This window comes from Callithrix jacchus, chromosome 2, assembly GCF_049354715.1.
Source record: "Callithrix jacchus isolate 240 chromosome 2, calJac240_pri, whole genome shotgun sequence".
In the NCBI taxonomy this organism is placed as follows: domain Eukaryota; kingdom Metazoa; phylum Chordata; class Mammalia; order Primates; family Cebidae; genus Callithrix; species Callithrix jacchus.
This window is the reverse complement of record NC_133503.1, coordinates 195,214,045-195,235,223: the sequence shown is the minus strand read 5'-3', so window position 1 is coordinate 195,235,223 and position 21,179 is coordinate 195,214,045. Positions and strand designations below refer to the sequence as shown.

General features: G+C 38.9%; 1 protein-coding gene across 2 annotated transcripts in view; it reads left to right on the top strand.

The window, feature by feature from the left end:
• MARCHF6 (membrane associated ring-CH-type finger 6) overlaps positions 1-18,014 on the top strand; it is an 82,084-nt gene extending 64,070 nt beyond the window's left edge. For both annotated transcript variants that reach the window (XM_002745119.6, XM_054252330.2), the window contains exons 23-26: positions 3,856-3,945; positions 6,859-6,991; positions 10,419-10,554; positions 14,461-18,014. In XM_002745119.6, the coding sequence (XP_002745165.1) occupies positions 3,856-3,945; positions 6,859-6,991; positions 10,419-10,554; positions 14,461-14,551 (450 nt within the window). In that variant the 3' untranslated portion in view covers positions 14,552-18,014. The remainder of the gene's footprint in view (positions 1-3,855; positions 3,946-6,858; positions 6,992-10,418; positions 10,555-14,460) is intronic.
• Positions 18,015-21,179: the final 3,165 nt, after the last annotated feature.

Genomic DNA, 21,179 nt, shown 5'->3' with positions numbered 1-21,179 from the left:
CCAACAGATGAAAGATTGATTGATCTTCAGTTGCTATTGCTGTGTAACAAATTATCCCACAACTTTGTGGCTTAAAACAATCATTTTAATTTTGACCATAGTCTGTGAGTCAGATAGTAAGACTGCATATTGGTTTGTCTCTGTTCTGTTATATCTGGGGCCTCAGCTGGGAAGATTCAATGGCTGGGAATGATTTGACAGTTATGGCTGGAATCATTTGGAGGTATCATTACTCAACAGTGTGAGAGTTGACGCTTGTTGTTGGTTGCTACTTATCTGGGGCTGTTGATTGGAGCTCCTCCTTCATAGCTTAGTAACCTCAAGGTACTTGGACTTATTACATTGTAGTTCAGGGGAATAAGTGACCCCACAAGGAAGAAGCTGCATCATCTTTTATGACCCCATGTCAGAAGCCCTATAGCATGACTGTTCACTACATTTTACTGAGTATAAGCAAGTAACAAATGTTGGCTAAGATTCAAGGGAAGAGGCCATAGACCCCCTACCACATGAGGGGAAAAGAATCTGCAGGTATGTTACGATATCATTGCAGTGTAGAAGTGGTTGTTTGCATGGTGGCAAAGTGTCACCTTATGGATTACTTGATGGGCTCAAAGGGAAACACACGACTAGCAGAGGGGTCAGGCTGACAATACCCTAACCCAGTCAGTGATCAAGCATAGTGTTGCAGCAAATGAGACAAGCAGATACTATCTGCCTTTTAATGTTATGCAATATGCAGCCCTGAAAAAGGCAAAGCAACCACGACATCATACCCCGTCACTCTGATCATGATAGAGGAAGACAAAAGCAAGGCCCTCTGCAGTCGTGTCTGAACACAGACAGAACATGAGCATTATTCAAACCACAAAAATGACCAAACATTCGCCTTTACTGGCTAACATGATTGGCTACTGCTTCATTACCAATTACAGTTTTAGCTTCTGTCCCATTTTCTAGATAAGATTTATTTATTAACATAACCATTCACAGATTGCTTTGCTTTCTAATAGCATCTGATACAGAGCAAATTCCTGCTTCTTTAAATCCTCCCTCAGATTCCTAACACAAGCTGAAATCCTATAATAAGCCCTTTCTAGCACACTCCTACTGAGGGGCCCCAAGTTCTCCATGCATGTTACTCCTCTGTTGCAATGAGAAATAAATGCAACTTGTTCTAGTTGTACTTGTATTTTTGGTGGTCTTTATAGTTCTCAGCATTGCCTGTGAAATCATCATCACCTTAGAGAATTCTTCGGTAATATCAAAGTTTAAAAATGCTTATATTTTATGACTCAGCAGTTGACTTTTCAGAATCTACTGCATGTATGCAGGAGGCATGAGCAAGGCTGTTTCTGCAAATACACCTTTTTTTTATAAATGGCAAAAAATGAGAAGTGATCCAGATGTCCACCAATAGAGAATGGCCAAATAAAATGTGGACTATCAATGCAGCAGTTGAAAAAATGAAGTAGTTATTTGTTTTGATATTGATAACTCCTACGCATGTTTCTGAGTGGGAGGAAGACACAAGCTATAGACAGATATGTGCAGTGTACTGTCCTTAAATGTTTTGCATTTAGCCCCCAAGTTTTTAAAGGAACAGCTTGTTTTTTCTCCATTCATGACTTTAAGCTACTTGCCTTTCCTGCAGCAAGTGGCTGCAGCTCTGTGAGGTAGTGGGCTCACTTGGAATTCTAGCAGAGGAGCTAGTATGGGGTGTCTTGTCTGGCAAGAAAGGACTGCAAAGCAGTGGGGTTTTAGAGAGCATGAATCACAGTGATTGTGGACCTCCTTGGGTAAACAATTTCATCTGGGTGTCTGCTGGACTCCCAAAAGGCTGAGGGAAAGCTGAGTTGGTGGGTTGCATCTTCTCTGCCTATGAGCCTGGAAGGGTGCAGAAAAAGCAGGGAAGCTTTCTTCATATTCCTCAGTAGGAGACTGTTTGAACGGTTATTCTAAAGGTCTGAAAAGGTGAGGTAAAAGATCCTTTTGAAGCCCTTTAGGATATTCTCAGCCAGGCCCAAGCCTCTTTGAGGCTGCAGAAGAAATTATAACAAGTTCTTTATATGCAGGAGACTCAGCAGCTACAGAAAGGAAGTTAAGGCTGAGCAGTCAGAACAGAAGCCAGTTTGACAGAGAACTGCTTGCAGAGCCATGAGCTTCCACAGAGAAGAGCAAACACACAGGACACCGAGTGCACTATGTTCGCACACACACATGAACAGCAGCTCTAAAGCAGAATGCAGTTGTGGAGCTGTATGACATGCATTTCAGACAAATCTAGTAGTGAAGAAAGATGTTGACAGTCATCACTGGCCTCGGTTTGGAGGCCTTGAAGATTATTAATGCAAAGCACTGAGCAAAATGGAAGAGGAAATTGAAGAGAAAGAGAAGGATTTTGGAGGAAATATCTAGGAGACAGCATACTGATAATGGAGGTTCCAGAAGGAGCAAATGTGAGGCAGCATTGAAACAAAACTAGGAGAAAATTTAACTGAATTGAAGAAAGATCTGATTCCATAGGTTGAAAGAACTCACCAGATTTGGTAAGATTGAATTCAAGAGAAAAACACTTACTCGGATATACAGTCTTCAAAAAAAAACCACACTGTCATTGGTCTTTTTTTCTATAGCACTGAAAATCATAAGATATTAGAGAATTTGTAGACAGCTGAGATAAAAGGGACAAAAATCAAGCTTCCTCTACCGAGACAAAAAATCATTTAGCTGTTCACTTATCAACATCAAGATTGATATTTGAGGGTATTCAAGAATTCAGTGTGTGTGTCAACCTCTCACCCCATTTGAAGAAGATCCTTAGAAGACTAACCCATCAAACCAGTAAAGAAATGGGAACATTGGCCTCAAGATGGTAGACAGTGAAGAGGAGAATTAACAGTCTGAGCAAAGTCTGTATAAAAATGATACTAAATATTCTTTATGGGATATAGATGACTATATCCCAGATATATATATGACAGACAAATGCATGGGGAAAATCATGGTTGGTATGTACCCAAAACTAATAGTAGTTATTACTGGGGAGGGATCAGGACTTAAGATAGGTCCCAAAGGATTCCAGTCTTCTCTGTGAAGATGTTGGTTTTATGTAAGAATAAGTCTAAATGTCACATGCGGTTTCTTTCTTTCTTTCTTTCTTTTAAATAAGCTAGATAGAGACCCGGTTATGAAGGGTTCTGTGTGCCTCACTAAGGACCTAAGGGTTGTTAAGCAAGAAAGTTTACATTCATGATCTTATTTGCATTTAAAGAGATACTTGGTGGTTGGCAGTGGGTGTGATGGGGAGGGAGGAGGTAGTCCTCACTCTGACTGCCCCGTGGACAGTTGGAAAGTGGGCAGGCCAAGAGTCCATTCCACCATGAGGAGGAACCTAGTAACAGTTCCCCAGTAGAACCACAAATGCTTCAAGCTAGATGCTGTCTGTAAGCCTTGAGAATGGCCAAACTTTGTTCCACAGTCTTAATTTGACATCGGTCAGCTCAGTTGAAACCAATGAAATCGCCTAAAGATAGTTTGAAATAAAATCTTGGCATTCACTTTATTTGCTTTTTGAGATCTCCATTAATGTCCAGACTTTTTTCTAACTCTTGGGAAAACTGTATAGATTTTTAAAAGGTAGAAGAATGATGTTTGATGGAAACATTGAATTTCAGCTGTTGGAGAAAAAATATTCTCTGGGTTTTCAGTAAATGTTAGTCTTTTGTAAAATTGTTTTCAATCCTGTAGAACTTCTATTTTGGTGTGAAATAATGTAAGAAAATTATACAGCCTATCTGCTGGATTTATTGTTAAAAAACAATAGAAATCTGTTAAATGGTTTTTTTACTCTAGGACTGGGCACTTGGAGTCCTGCATGCCAAAATCATTGCAGCTATAACGTTGATGGGTCCTCAGTGGTGGTTGAAAACTGTAATTGAACAGGTAAGCAAAATCAAAAGAGTTTTTAGGAAAGACATTCTGGAATTTTGTGTTTATGTTTGGCCGATATACCTCTTATTTCTTCCTACTTTGCTGAATTTTCTACTTTTTGTTTAATGGGCATATATAACTTTTTAAAGATGGCAGTTTTGTTTTACCACTGTAGGGGAGGAAAATAATTTTTTCCTCAACCCTTGTTTTTTTTAGTTAAAATGGAACCTTGTAATAAAACTCTTAACAACAGAAAAACAAAAGTTTATTAATGTACATATGTCATATGTGAAATCATCACCTTAGAGAATTCTTTGGTACCAACAAAGTTTAAAAACGCTTATATATTATGACTCAGCAGTTTGACCTGAGAATCTACTGCATGTATGCAGGAGGCATGAGCAAGGCCTTGTTTCTGCAAATACATCATTTTTTATAATGGCAAAAAATGAGAAGTGATCCAGGTGTCCACCAGTAGAGAATGGCCAAATAAAATGTGGACTGTTGATGCAGCAGTTGAAAAAAATGAAGTAGAGTTATTTGTTTTGATAGCAATAGCTCCCAGGCATTTTTCTGAGTTGGGGGGAAAGTACAAACTGTAGACAGATATGTGCCGTGTGCTTTTTTTACTGTTTTGCATTAAACTCCCAAGTTTTTGAAGAAATGGCTTGCTTTTTCTCCATTCATGACCTTACGTTACTTGCCTTTCCTGTATATACATGGGAATATATATTACATATATACATGGAGATACGGAGATACCCAGGGAGTGAGTAGTTTCAAAGAGGGTGGCTTTGAAGTTCAGCTAATCTTCAACAAAGAACAATAAGTTTTTAGAGAAGTGACAAGATAAAGGAAAAGGACTTTGAGTCTCTAGGGGTGGCAAATGCTTCTAACAGTCTCATTGCTTCTCAAATGGCAGATGCCGCTCCTTAGTCAATTGTGGCAGTGTAGATTCCTCTAGTGCCATCTAGAGGCCCAGAAAGGTCTGAAACTCTCTTCAATGGGTAGTTGTCCTCACTGGTAGAGGGAGGTGGGATGGGTTCCTTTTGTCTTTGTACATTTATATCCTGCTTCTAGGCAATAGAAGGTGAACAGAAAGTTTTCCTGCATCTACTCTTTATTAGTTGCCTTCAGCTCAAAACAATCCCTATGCCAAAGAAGCATATTTTTAGGGTGACATATTGTGGTCTTCTATACTCCCATGAATTTTCATCAACCACATGTAAGTCATCCTTTATCTGAAGGTTAACCAGTAGCTTACAGTATCTAGAACTCTGTCCATAGTGGAGACAAAATGATGATATGTGCTTTTTTCTGGTGAAGCTTGATATTGATGTTCCTAAGCCTATAGTACATTGTGGGTGAGGGGAAGGTTATTGCTCGAGGTAATAAAAGAAAAGGCAGAGGGAAAAATAGATTACAAAAGGAGAGCTGTTTTGGATTGATCTAGCTACATAGTTACCTAAGACCATTAATGTGTTACAGAACTGCCAGATAATTTGTTGTGGCAATACCTTGGAAAAGGTCGATTGTGCTTTAGCGCTCCGATAATAAGACTAGGAAGTATGGTAATTCATTCAAGGAAAATTTCTATCCCAAACAGCCAACATAACAGATTTTGGTACTTCTTTACACTTTAGTTATCTAGCAGATGGGGACCCCTTTTATTCTTAGCCCAGTGCCGCATAAATAAGACATTACAGTTCTCCAGCAGTGAAGTTCACCTTTTTTTGATGTATGAAAAGTAAAGACAATAGTTCTTAGTCAAGCGTGCTCAAGAAAATTCATTCAAAAAGTGCCTGTACCTCAAGATTTTGATTCTTAGGGGTGGGAGGTGGGGGAGCCAGAGAATTGCTGTGTGTTTGTGTGTGTCTCTAGAGTATGGGCTAATTCTGAATTCCACTGGGAGTGTGATGGATTGGGGGCTTCTGGCTGCATATCCCTTCAGGATCAGAATGCAGGCCAGTCCACTCTAGAGTCACCAGGTTAAACTCTGCCCTTGTAAAAGGAGTGTGGAGATGAGGTTTATTCATACTAGAGGCTGTGGAATATTATTGATCTTCTAAATATTTTGTTCTCTTATTCATTATTTTCTCTTGCATGTGTATGTATCTATAAATTTAAGAAAAATGGTTGGGAATGGTTTAGGAACACTGGGATGCCTTGCTTTATTGATTAAAATGCATTTGGGTTAGCTAGGTGTCTTTGGGAATGGAAACATGCCTTTAAAAGGTTAAACAGCATTCTTCTGCCTCATTTATGTCTGCATGCCATCTAAATTTCTGTTCCCAAGGTTTTCCCATTTCCGTCCATTCTTTCCTCTGCAGTACTCTTGTAGTGTTTTCTGGATAAGATGATGGAAACATTCAAATAATTCTTGGACATTCTTTTTTTATATTCACTATAGAATTCTTTCATACTAAATTTTTAAATAAAATACCTTTTGATTTGTTAATATTTGATTTATGCAAGCTTTTCAGAAACATTTCCTGCTTCAGTGTTTTCTTGTCATACTCAGAAAAAATGAATGCAATATTGTATAATACAATATTACATATTACATATCTTTTACATAAGATATATGAAGTTACTTCAAGTTATGTGGTCTTCAGTGACTACCACTGAATGTCATCTGGTATTGCATAGTGCAAGTAGGGATAAATTATTCTAGATTAGTATCTTATTTCATCATTTAGCAGAGCTAACTGCAAAGTGTTAGTGGTTAAATACATTTCTTTAGAAACTCATGGACACCATGCTTATATTGGTATACCAGAATTTGCCTTGACTTTAGAAAAAGTAAACAGTTTGACTCTTTTTGGGTTGGCATATTTAGTTGTATGGATTCATTAGAGATTGCTCTAATAACTTGGAGGAATTTGTCTTGTATCTTTGTTCTAACTGTTTTTTGTAATGTTTCAGGTTTACGCAAATGGCATCCGGAACATTGACCTTCACTATATTGTTCGTAAACTGGCAGCTCCAGTGATTTCTGTACTGTTGCTTTCCCTGTGTGTACCTTATGTCATAGCTTCTGGTGTTGTTCCTTTACTAGGTATGTAATGCTGGTTGTGGAACCTTGAATGAGCACTTTTATTAACATTGAACATCCTTTTCACTCCCAGTGAAAAGGATGTCTCACTTCATATGCTTTATATGTAAACATGAATCCAGCTAAAACAGTGATTTCAGAATACCACTTTTCTTAGTTTTGACTGCTCTGGGTAAGATTAGAGGATCATAAAGCTCTTTGGTACAGTTCTTTTCTCTAGCAGGTGATAAAATTTGAAATGTACATGCTGTACAAAATAGGCAGGATCAGATTTCCTTCAAGTTGTTGTCTCCTGACTAGAAGTGCTGTGATCATATACTTGTAAAATTAAGAAACAATGTCATTATATTTAATTCAAAAAAAAATTCTTGGGCATAAAAGGAGACTCAAAGAGGAGATGCTAATGTGCAACATGTTTATACTTGGAAATATACTGTCTTATTTATTGTGTACTGAAAAATCCTCATAGCTCCTTAAACCCAGCATATTTTCAAAATTATAAGCAGAGACTTTTCTTCCCAAATCTTTTTCTTCTCCAGAATTCCAACTCTCAGTCACAAAGGTTATCATCCAACAAATGGTTTAAGTCAGAAACCTTGAAGACTATCTATGTCACCTTATTCTGTCCTCCATGTCCACGTGGTCTCCAAGTGTCTCATTCTTCCCTGAGGAATCTGGTCTCTTTTCTCTGGTGCTTTGCTCCTGACTTGTTGAGTCATTCATCTCCTACCTTAACTATGACACTTTCCTATCTGGTTTCCCAGCTTTGAACCTGCTACCACTAATTACTTCTCCACACTGGACACAATGACCTTTCAAAAGAGTGTATCTCATTGTACCTCTTTGGAGAACATTTTTTCATTGGTCCATCTGTGGCCTTTAGTACAGTCCAACCTTTTGGCATAGTTTACAAGGCTTCTCGTTTGCGTTGATGTGGGCTTCAGTTTGACCTTACTTTTTTTCTCACTCTATGTCATATACTCTGAGTTTGATTAAACAGCCGTGGAATGGCCTCTTATCAAACACACCATGTCCTCTTCTCCCATGCCTATATCCACACTTTGATTTGTCTTACCCATCTGCAAGAAATGCCCCCCGCCTTTAACCATGAGAAAAGAGCTTAAAAAAAAAAACAACCAAACTTTTTTGCAGTGTAACATGTATAATTTTATATTACCTTACTAGGTCAAGAAATAGAACTTTTCCAGCCCCTTGGAAGCCCTTTTTGTGTTTGCCCTTCTTTACCTTTGGCCACTGGTTTGGCTTCTAACAGCCTCATTGCTTCTCAGCCAGTAAAGATATTAGCCATGTCCAGTAGCTTGTGCTATAATCCCAGCTACTTGGGAGGCTGAGGTGGGAGGTTGCTTGAGGCCAAGAATTCAAGACCAGCCTGAGCAACATGGTAAGACCCAGTCTCTAAAAAAAAAAAAAATTAAATGTATTAGCTGGGGGTGATGGCACATGCCTGTAATCTTAGCTGCTCTGGAGGCTTAGGCAGGAGGATCACTTGAACCCAGGAGTTCAGGGCTACAGATTGTGCCACTCCAGTCTAGCCTAGGCAACAGAGCAAGACACCCTGTCTCTTAAAAAAAAATTGCTAAACGGAGATTTGTATAGACAGAAGCTAAGCAATGTATTCCTCAGTCTGCAGGGTGGCATGGGAAACAGGGAACAGTTAATCGGAGGACCCACAGTGTGCAAACTGCATCGTTTTCTGGTTCCTTCTAAGTAGAAACTTCAAGGCTTTTATTTGGCTTGAATTGTGACTATGTCCAGTATCATAAATACCATATTAAAATATACATGCAAAATATATTTCAGAGCCCATTGCTTATTATTTTTGTTTTGTTTTGTTTTGAGATGGAATCTTGCTCTGTAGCCCAGGCTGGAGTACAGTGGTGCAGTCTCGGCTCTCTGCAACCTCCACCTCCCGGGTTCACACGATTCCCCTGCCTCAGCCATTTGAGTAGCTGGAACTACAGGTGTGCACCACCATGCCCAGCTAATTTTTGTATTTTTGATAGAGACGGGGTTTCACCATATTGGCCAGGCTGGCCTTGAACTTCTCAACTCAGGTGATCCATCTATCTTGGCCTCCCAAAGTGCTGGGATTACAGGCATGAGCCACCGAGCCCAGCCCATTGCTTATTAGTTGAATACGCTATTAAAATTAAATCATTTTGACTATTTACTGGTTTTGTCTAGAATAGGAATGCCCTATTTTTTTATTCTCATTAGCATATATTATGTTCTGCCCATTAATAGTACATAGACTTAAGAATTTGGATTTCAAAACCAGTCCTTCATATTTTCATTTTTAAAAATTTTGTTGTGTTGATTTGCAGTAGCAAAAAAAAAAAAAAAAGTGAAAAAAAATTTATTGTGAGCCTTTCTGGAAAGTCTTTGGAAGGGAAAAAGAGTGGCAAATGAAAAATGTTAGTACTTGTTTTGTCCTGATTAGATGCTTTATGTAATTCTTCCATGTTATTCTTAGGGTAGCTTTTGAATATGTTTTATCAACTCTATTTTAGAAATGGGAAATTGAGGTTTTTAGAGATTGATAGTCTTACCCCAAAGTCTAGTTTTTAAGGGGTAAGAACAGCATTCAAATTAAAGCTCAGCTCCAGAGCTTATGCACAGCACACTGTTGTGGTGTTTGGAATAATCCACCTGAGGGTATTAATTTTCTGATTTTTTTTTTTTTTTTTGGAAAGACTTGCTCTGATTTTAAAGCCCCCAATTCCCTCTGCCAAGGAAGTATTAAAACTCATGAGTTAAATACAGAAAAACAAATACATGTGTGTTCCAAAAGTTTAAGGATATTTTTAATTATATAAGCACAGTTTTGGTTTTGTCTCTTTAAACCATGATGCAGTTGAAATGTATAAATGACACCACTGCTTATGGAACCTGATAAGTAATCTCATCCAGTTCCTTTTTAGTTTGCTTTTTTTGAGGCAGGGTCTCACTTTTTTGCCCAGGTTAGAATGCAGAGGCCTGATCTCAGCTCCCTGCAACCTCCACCTTCCAGGTTCAAGCGATTCTCCTACCTCAGCCTCCCGAGTAGCTGGCACTATAGGCAAACGTCACCACATCTGGGTAATTTTTATATTTTTTGGTAGAGACAGGGTTTTACCATCTTGGCCAGGTTGGTCTAGAACTCCTGACCTCAAGTGATCCACCCGCCTTGGCCTCCGAAAGTGCTGAGATTAGAGTCATGAGCCACCATGCCTGGCTTCCTTGTTTTACAGCTGAGAAAGATGAGTGTCAGAAAGGGCTCATGACCCACACAGATTGTAGAAAGTCAACAGACCTGAGGCTTAGAAAGCTTGTCTACCCCAGTCCATTCTTCCTTGGGGAAGGACGTATTTATGTTTCATGTCACTGTTCCTTCACATACACTTAAAGTTTTTCTTTTTTGGTTTTCTAGGTGTTACTGCAGAAATGCAAAACTTAGTCCATCGGCGGATTTATCCATTTTTACTGATGGTTGTGGTATTGATGGCAATCTTGTCCTTCCAAGTCCGCCAGTTTAAGCGCCTTTATGAACATATTAAAAATGACAAGTAAGTCTGGTGTTCTATTCATCTCTTGTGTTTTCAGTTCTTAATTTATGTGTCTGATGTGACAAATCGTAGGAGGGAAATGTGCTCAGATTCTGGATATACTTGGAGGTGGGATTAGCAAGATTTCCTGACAGATTGGGTGTTAAGATGTAAAGGAGAGTGGAATCAAGGACTTAATTGGTCCAAACAACAAGGAATATGGAGTTGTCATTTATGGAGCTAGCAAAGACTGGGAGAAACTATTCTGGAGAGGGAGGTTTTTTTGGGTTTTTTTGTTTGTTTTGTTTTGCTTTTCGAGATGCAGTCTTACTCCGTCACCAGGCTGGAGTGGCACAATCTCAGCTCACTGCAACCTCTGCCTCCCGGGTTCAAGCGATTCTCCTGCCTCAGCCTCCCAAGTAGCTGGTATTATAGGTGTGCATCACCACACCCAGCTAATTTTTGCATTTTTAGTAGAGACAGGGTTTCACCATGTTGGCCAGGATGGTCTTAATCTCCTGACCTCATGATCTGCCCACCTCAGCCTCCCAGAGTGTTGGGATTACAGTTGTGAGCCACCACACCCAGCCGGGAGATTTTTAAATGCCTATTCCAAATAGTTTTTTAGTTTTCAAATGTTTGGTCTGACAGTATATTAAATAGTTTTAGATAAAAATAAGCCTACATTACAAACCAGCAGTGCCTGCGTAAGGCTCTCTTGCTTATGCAGGGCCTCTGAGGTTGCACAGAGAGGCTTGAGGGTTGCCATAAGAATGTTGTGGGACTCTGTCTTGAGGAAACCATTGAAAACTCTGTCACTTGATCTCTGTGAAAGTTGGAGGAAAGTGAAGGAAAATACCTTCCTGGGGTAATATTTGACCTTTCATGTCCTAACTGTCAGCTGAATGATCTGCTTCAATGGGATCTAGCAGAAAAAGTGAGTCTATTGTTATCCATCTCAGTTGGCCAAGAGAGTTCCAGTTTACACCTGCTGCCTCTGTGTCATTATGAACGGTACCCCCTTTTACTTGTGCTTGTTCCCCTTTGCACAACAAATTAGAGTTACCTTATTTACTCTGAGGAGTAATATTTTTGAGAATGAATTTATAGTGTTCCAGACTTCTCCAAAGCATTTACTGACAGTAAAAAATACATGTATACTTCGGCAGTCAGAGTACCAAGGACTGTCAACTGAAAGAAGAGGAAGGGTCTTTCCAATGATGAAAATCAACTTTTAGCTCTTACCTTTTTGGCAGAGAAGTAAGTTACTTCGAACAGAATGACAAGCAAGACATGCCCTCAGGGAAGTTTCTTCCTTTACTCTGGGCGCCTGCCTTTCTGTACCATCCTTTTCGGCCTTTGCCAGGGGTCTGTTCCCACTAACCTCTTATTTCTCATACTTTATCTTCTGCTTTTTCCTATAGCCCAGTGAACTCTTTCCTCTTTTCCCATATATTCCTTCATGTAGAAAAGTGTAGAACTGTAGACTTTGGTGAGAGCATGTCTTGTCTGCTGTTGTATATGTACTTTTTTGTTTGTTTTTGTTTTTTTAGAAAGCTAAGCCTTGAAGCATTTTGTTTGTTTGTTTTGTTTTGTTTTGTTTTTTAGAAAGCTAAGGTATTTGTACTCTTTAGCATAGTGTTTGGTCTATATGCTGAGAGAGAGAGCGCATGCGTGTGTGTGTGTGTGTGTGTGTGTGTGTGTGTGTGTGTGTGTATGTGTGTGTGTGGTGGTGGAAGAGAGGGAGTTGGGTTCAGAGTCTTCTTTCTCTGCCATCGAGTTACTTTTTGGACTTGTACAATTTAGTTAACTTTGTTTCTGTATGCTTTTTATTTACTTATTTTGTCATTGCCACAATGCTGACCATATTCTCTGTGTGTTTTGATATTTGGTCATTACTGTGTACCAGGTAGTGCTGTGTATATTTTATTAGATATTGCTCAGCCTTCACTGTTTTAAACATTTACAAAATCCTCAAAGTTTAAAAAAAAAAAAACTGGTTGGTTGAACAGTGGAGTAAGGAATGGCTAACTTTAGGAAAAGAAGGTAAGACAAGAAAAGGAATAAAACAGTGACATTGGCCAGGCACGGTGGCTCACGCCTGTAATCCCAGCACTTTGGGAGTCCAAGGTGGGTAGATCACGAGGTCAAGAGATCGAGACCATCCTGGTCAGCATGGTGAAACCCCATCTCTACTAAAAATACAAAAATTAGCTGGGCATGGTGGTGCGTGCCTGTAATCCCAGCTACCCAGGAGGCTGAGGCAGGAGAATTGCCTGAACCCAGAAGGCGGAGGTTGCGGTGAGCTGAGATCTGGCCATTGCACTCCAGCCTGGGTAACAAGAGCGAAACTCCGTTTCAAAAAAAAAAAACAGTGACATTGTAGATAAAGAAGTAGTAAGATTTCCATACTTTTTAGAAAGTGACATATTAAGGTACTGTACATAAATTGCCAAAATATTCCATAGGCTTGTGTACATTTTCAAAAAAGTGATAGATGAAAGTCAGAGTGGAGAAGGTAATGGTGAAAAGTAAGAATTCCACAGTGAGCCCTTAAAACATGCTAAGCCTTTGTTGCCGGGTTTCATACACTTCCTCTTTCTTAAAACAGCGCTGCAACATGGGACTATTGTTCTCGTTTCACTGATGATTAAATGGAGGAAGGGGATGGAGGAAAGCTCCCTGGCAGCCCGGGATGTGCAGGCTTCACTTTCCCTCAGTCTCCTTAACAACTCTTGGGGCTTTTTCTGGGACATTCTCCTTGATCTATATCCCTGCCTCCAGATGAGTGCCCTTAATACTTGTGCCCAGCCACCTACAGTTTGTTACCATCCAGCTTTGTCGCTGCTGTTCTCTGGGGGTCAGCCTGTAAGCCATCTGCTCACATTAAGTGAGGCAGCCCCTCAGTGAGTCTGCTATGCAGCTGTCACCCTTCCCTGGCATTGGAGATGTCTGTCTCCTTGAGCAGGATCTCCAGCCCTGTTGCTCCAACCACAGTAACAACTGTCTTGTTTCTGCAGCCCTGCAGGCTTTGCCATTGCCTTCTCCTTTCGTTACATACGTAACACTTGGCGTTCTGTTGTTGAACCGTGTTCTCCTACCTCCTATCACTCACACTCAGTGCCATGCCATCTTCCTTTGACGTCACTGAAATCTGTCCTTTGATTTCTCCTTCCTTTTTTGTAACGAGCTTCTGGTTTTACTTTTTGTCTCTTCCTTTTTTTTTCCCCCCTTGAGATGGAGTCATACTCTGTCACCCAGGCTGGAGTGCAGTGGCGCAATCTCAGCTCACTGCAACCTTCACCTCCTGGGTTTAAGCAATTTTCCTGTCTCAGCCTCCCTAGTAGCTGGGACTACAGGCACACGCCAACATGCCTGGCTAATTTTTTGTGTTTTTAGTAGAGATGAGGTTTCACCACGTTGGCCAGGCTGCTCTCAAACTCCTGATCTCAGGTGATCTGCCCGCCTCAACCTCCCAAAGTGCTGGGATTACAGGTGTGAGCCACCTTGCCCAGCCCTTTCCTAGCTCTCTGATGGTCTTGTTTTTAGTCCATCTCCTTAGATCTGCCTACTAAGTTGTTTTATAAAATCTGAACCTTAACAGATAAATCCACTGCTGCATAAGTTTACTGTATTCCTCCTGGTCTCCAAGTGTCTGAGTTAATAAGAACCCCCTAAACCAGTGACTGAATCATGTCCTCCATTGCACAGCATTGGAGGACTTCCGGCCTTTGCTGCTCCTGCAGCTTCCTGCAAACCCATACCCAGCTAGACGTGCTGGCCTTTACACAGGTGTTCACTCCTGACTCCCTTTGACTCACCCAACCATTGATGGGTTTTAAGTAGGAGTTAGATTAAAAAGGACATAAGAATGTTTTACTCTGTAAGTTCATAGAGGAGAGTAACCACCTTGTTTTTGCAACCTAGATACCTTGTAGGGCAACGACTTGTGAACTACGAACGGAAATCTGGCAAACAAGGCTCATCTCCACCACCTCCACAGTCATCCCAAGAATAAAGTGGTTGTCTCAGCAACTTGACCTTCTCCTTTTCGTGTCCTTTTTTGTGGACTTCTCTCCTTGGAGATTTTTCCCAGTGATCTCTCAGCGTTGTTTTTAAGTTAAATATATTTGACTTTTGTTCTCAGCATTCAGAGAGCAGTGGTGTAAGGCTCTGCTGCTCTTCCCTGCATTTCTGACATTACTGCTGTCTGAGATTTGTATATGTGTAAATAGAAGTTCCTGATACCTTAAAACCTTGGATTAAACAGAATGTGCATTGTACATCTTTAAACAAAATGTATATTAATTTATTAAATCTAGTTGTCACTTTATTTTGGACCTGCTGTGATCTTGACAGGAAACGTGCCACAGAGCAGTAGTGCACAGGCGAGACTTTTCAGTGACGTCTTGTGGAGCACAGTTCATGATGCTCCTAGCAGCTCTCATTAAGGGAACTGTACATTCATTCTTTCTTGGCTATTCAGACCTTACCAAGAACGTAAAAGGAAGCAAGTAGAAATCAGTAGTGGAGTGTCTGTGGTAAGAAAACATGAACTTTATGCTTCACTGTTAGTTGTTTGTCGAGATTATTTTGTATAACACCAAAGCTGTTGTACATTTTCTACTGCCTGATTTTTTCATGTGTCTGTGTTTGTTAAACTGTATGGTATCTTGTGCTAGGTGAGGAAATTATTTTTAATTTTGATAATTTAATATTCCTGATGTGATCAGCATCGGGAGTTGGGTTTCAGTGCTTGTTAGGGGCATGTCTATACTTAGAAAAAAGTCCAAATAAAGATTTTCGTTAGCTCCCCAACCCTCCTCCCCCACCACCATCCTCCCTTTTCCACACACAACTATCTCTTTTTTGTAGCAGTGGCCAAAAGTCATGCAAGGACATACATCTTTCAGAATGACATCACCAACTGTACTGCATCTTACTGGATTTAGGACTTCTGAGATGCTTGTGAAGTATAGATGTGGTCGTGGTCTTAGATTAACAGCATTGGAGAAGACTGGTTAGAACATTTGGTCTTGCCTCATTGGGTGAGTGAGGATTAGGTGTGCATTTCTCCGAGCTTTTCATCAGGAATTCCCAAAGTTTCCAAAGCTTTTTGTTTACAGAATAAAACTTCAAATAAAACCAATTCATTATTTGTCCAGAAGGAGGAAGCTTGGCCGAGGTGGCCTTTTAACATAGGAATTAATTTCATTGGAAACTTTCTGAAAAATCTCAGAGAACTGAACCTTACAGACTTTTCCCCTCATAACCAAAGCTTTGAGTTAGAAGTTTAGAAAAATAGAATGGTTGGGTACATGATCTAAGTGTTTAATGCTTGAGGTACATTGTAAGTTTAGTATTTGTTTTTGAATGATAATTTAGAAGATCTCATAGGAAGTATATAGCATAGGTCTTCAGAAACTGTAAAAGAATTATCATATATTATTAAACTCCATGGACTAAAATCTGAGAATTTTAACATATGCAAGTCAGCCAAACATAAGTTACCAAAATCAAGAGCAATGTGTTCTGGTGGTTTTATATGTCAGCAATTTTTCCCCTAAGTGGTAAGTAATTACATTAAAATATATTTTTAAAAACACCAGTATCAGAAATAATGCTTGACATAGGATTCAGTGTTAACACTCTTAGGCACTTTGGAGTAGCCCTTTCTCTCATTTGAAGGTAAGGTCTTTGTTGCCCTACCTTTACTCAGAAATTTAGGCCTATAAAAATGTAAGAGGATTTTAAAATGTAATGCTGCCTGTCACAGTGTATTTATAATGTAAATTATTTTATTTGAGAGAAAAATATTGAATTGGGCATATAACTTGATTTTATATAATTTTTTTTTTTTTTTTGATACGGAGCCTCACTCTGTTGCTCAGGCTGAATTGCAGTGGCATGATTCTGGCTCACTGCAACCTTTGCCTCCCAGGTTCAAGCAATTCTCCTGCCTCAGCCTTCTGAGTAGCTGGCACTGCAGGTGCACGCCACCATGCCTGGCTAATTTTAGTATTTTTAGTAGAGATGGGGTTTCACCATGTTGGCCAGGCTGGTCTTGAACTCCTGACTGCAAATAATCCATCTGCCTGTCTTGGCCTCCCAAAGTGCTGGGATTACAGCAGGTGTGAGCCACCATGCCTGGCCAACTTGATAAATTTTTTTTTTTTTTTTTTTTAGTTTTCAAAGAATTTGTGGATCTTGGTATAAAGTCATTGGAACATACCTTGTTTTAACAGAAAGAGATCCTGGGCAGGTACTTCAAAAGGTTAAAAATTCTTAATCCTACATAATTTTAAATGAATCTTGATGTTTTGTAAAAAAACAATATGGCCAAAAAATTGCCCTCCATTTCACTGGCAGGTAATTTATATTGTCTTACTTAAGAATTCTCCACTAGTTTTTCAGTTGTACTTTATATCCTATTGTTTTCAATGAGATATAAGTATTTTCATAGGGAAAGCATTTTCTGGCATAGTATTTGCTTGGGCAGCATCCAGGTTTTATTATTCATATTAATCAAGAGTCTTTTAAATATTTAAAACCCATAGTTCAGAAAATGCTAGTATTGCTGCCTTCTTCACATTTTTTAAAAAAAATCATAGTATAATTTTGCTTCATTTTATATTGGGTTAAAACAACCTTCAAGAAAGTTAACTAGGAATGACCATTTTGTTTTATTTTTATTATTTATAAATTGAGGACAAATCAGCATTTGGAGTTAGTTGTACTGGTTATCAAATGGTCATAGTATATGAAGTGTGCAATTGTTCATTATTACTAAATTATGTTTGATTTTTAAACTATTTAATACTAATAGTTGAGATGAAAACTGAAGAAAAATGCCAATGTGGAGTTAGTGTATAGCTAGTCTTAAAAAATAACCTCCATGTATTTAGGTGATTTTTCCCCCCTGTTAGTTCTCTGCAGGAACAGTGAAGATGGGCCATCTCAATTCCAGATGTAAACTTTTAAAAATAATTTTATTTCAACATTTAATGTAACTGTTATTCTTGTGGATTCTTGTGTATTTTCTTTCCCTTACTCAAGTAATAACTTTCCTTCAAATGATATGATCCAAGATACATCATTTCTGTATTGGCAAAATGCCACTATTAAAGTGTAATTCTTGAATTTAGGTTGAATTGATGACTTTTTAAAACAAAACAAACACTGGACATTTCTACATTGTATTGCGTTTGCGAATGTGCGTGAACACGCACACATGCAGGAAAATTTAGTGCCACAGAACACTGGCACTTTTTAAAACTTGGCAAATTAACTACTTTTCATTTTCAGGGTTGAGTATTCTAAGCTCTCTACTTAATGTGAGAAGTTTTCTACATTGTAAAATTAAAAGATTATGTTTAAAATACTCCTTTAGGTTGTTAATTATTCAGCCATCAAGAAAAAAACAACTAAAATGTCTTACCACTGAAGTATTATTAAAAGCCTCATTTGTGGAGATTCACTAACTTTCTTGGTTAAGCTGTCTTATATTTACTTAATTTGTCCCCATCAATCAAATGTTTTCTTTTCAGCCTGTTACCGCTCTGTGTCATTTTTAAAAATAGCCATCATGAGTAAGGACTTCTTTAAAATAATTCCTGCCAATATCTTTGGCATTAATACAGCGTAAAGATAAGACACTCTGTATGTTTTCATTCCTGTTTTGTACAAGTGCCTCCAAGTGTCATAGTACCTTAAAAAAATGTAATAAAATTTGGTTGTAGAAGCTAGATAGAACATTTAGTTGATCTTCTATTAAACACCTTAGGTACCCAGACCAATTTTATGTACATACATTCTGATGGTCATACGTTGCCTTCGAAGTTAAGAGAACAAAATTGAATAAACTGGATGTTAGTTGTAGTCCAGTTTTTTTTTGTGTTTTTGCCTTGTTGCAAAATTGCTTTAAGATTGCAGACCTATGCATTGTTAGCCCACATAGATAATCCAGATGTTTTTAATAGGAAAGAAAAATAACTCCAGTTAAATGTGACTGGCTCCTCCCCTTTATGTGTGAGTTTAAATGTATCCCTTCCGTCCAGTCTCCCCAACTTGGATTGTAGACTTCCCTCACTGGGAAGAGGAAAGCCCTACATTTTGTGCGATGGCAAGAAACTGCCCACTTTTGCATGTCTGCTCTGAGATCAGAAAGAGTTTCGCTACGGTTGTCTTTTAGCTGAATACTTAAGAGTAAAACCAATCAAAACCATTTTACATACTTCACCATATGTCCCAGAGGAAAAGGAAGGTTTGCATGATGTTTTTTTCCTTCTGAGTGCCCTGAGGAGATCCTTTTGCTTCATAGACTGTGATTTTTCTTGGTTTCTAGGTTCAAGATTTTTTCCATGATTGTTTTCCCCCAACCAAATGCATTTTAATTTACTTTGAATGCAGGGGTGATAGAGGAAATGCTATTTGAATCATACATATCCTTACTCTGTGAAGTTTGAGATTTTTGAGCAAAGGAAATTGCATGGTTAAGTTCAGAAAGTGGCCATCAATTTCCCCCCTTCCACTCCACAGTTCATAGCTACTCTTGTTGCAAACATACAGTGATAAGGAGAACTGGGCTGAGAAGGTAACATTCCCCTCTTCCCCAGTGCTTTTATTTTGGTGTCCGTTTTATATCTAACACTGTACTTAGTACTATAGTTGAATGAAGTACGATGTCTGCCTTCAAGGAGCTCAAAGTGGAACAGAAGCATAAGCAAAAGATTGTATTACAGAGGTATGAATAAAATGCCATGGGGAACACAAAGAAAGATTCACCCAGGAGTGATGGCCTAGCCACTTCCGTAGTCACTGTTCTGTGTATGTAGCCCCCCGCCATTACTCTTTCAGCCTTCTGCTATCTTTCTGCTTACTCACACACTTCTCCAAAACCACCTATATGTAAACGCTACATGGAGGCCCTTTTTTGCCTAATTTTACGTTAATTATCGTTCTGAAACTTCTGTACATTTGTAACGGTGCTGGAATTTTTCTGCTTCTCAGTGTTTGTTCAGTAACTCATCTTTAGGACACACTTAAGAGAAGCTTCATACCCTGTACCCCTATTTATTCACTCATGTTTTTGGGATCAGCCCCTTCTGCTGGCTGTGCGTTGGTCTGATGGAACAGAATAGAGTCCAGATATAGCCCAGCATGTATGTGGACAACTGATTTTTGACAGAGATACAAAGGTCTTGAAAAGCTGGTGCTGGAATAATTGGGTAATCAGATGCAAAATTAAAAATTAATTGATCCATATCTTAACACATGCAAAGATTAAAGTCGAAATGGATTATAGTTCTAAATATAAAACCCAAAAATATAATTTCTAGAAGACAACAAGGAAAACATGTTTAGCCTTGGGTTAGGCAAAGATTTCTTCGACCCAACACCAAAAGCACAATCCAAGAAGGAAAAATTGGTAACTTGTGCTTTATCAAAATTGAAAACTTCTCTTTGACAGATACCATTAAGAGAACAAAAAGACAAGCTGTAGTATGGCAGAATATATTTGCAAAATATTTCTGATAAGTGACTTGCATCTAGATTACATCAAGAAGTCTCAATTACTGTTTCTCCTGAGCTTGCTGCCTCTGCCTCTGCTCCCTTTTTTTCCATTCATTTTCAACATTGAATCCAGAATGTTCTTGCGATCCAAGTCAGATCACACCAATCCTCAGAACTCTCCAATAGAATAAATACCATCACACTCAAAGTCCACAATAGCCTTCAAAGCCGGGCAAAACATGGAGCACCCCTTTCCTTCCTTCTGTGACCCATCACCTTTGTGTTCACCTTGCCTCCGCCGTCCTCCCTGCTTCCAAAAGAGGTCAGGCCTTAGGGCCTTTACACTTGCTATTTGCCATACCCAAATGTTCATTCAGGCTCTTCAGCCTCCTCATTTCTTTCCTGAAGTGTCATTCTCACTGAGGCTTATCGAAAGCTGCAGCTACTGGGGAATTCCTGTCTGATCTCCCTGTTGTATTTTGTACTTCCTGCTCTCTCTTGTACTTTTAAAACATATGGTTTACCTTTGTTTATATTTGCATATTTTACCCACTTGAATGTAAGCTCCAAAGATTTTATTTTTTTTAACTATTACTGTGTTTCCAGAACACTTCCCTAGCAAATATTTGGGACTCAATAGTACTGCTAAGTTAGTAAATAAATTATGAATTTAGAATCAAAATAATGAGGCCTAAATAAAACCTGAAAGCCCTAATTTCCCATAGGTAACTGCTGTTATAGTTTAGTTATGTGCTTTCAGACATACATTCACAGAATCATTTATCACCATAAGGTGTCATACTACACAGATTGTTCGACAAGATGCTTTTTGTCACTTTATATATCATCATGCGTGTCTTTTTTCATACCATTGTGTGGCCAGGCCATGATTTGTTTTACAGAAGACAATTATCCCATTTAATTATATGGTATAGTAAAGGTTTTTGTACATAGTACTTTTTATAGTATTTATGTAGGATGAGTTCCCAGAAGTAATACTGCACAATCATAAAAAAATTTTACAGTGTCAAATTGCCCCCTAAAGGTACTAATTAACATCCTCAACAGTGTGTAAGATTCCTTTTTTTTTTTTTTTTTTGAGACAGAGCCTTGCTCTGTCGCCCAGGCTGGAG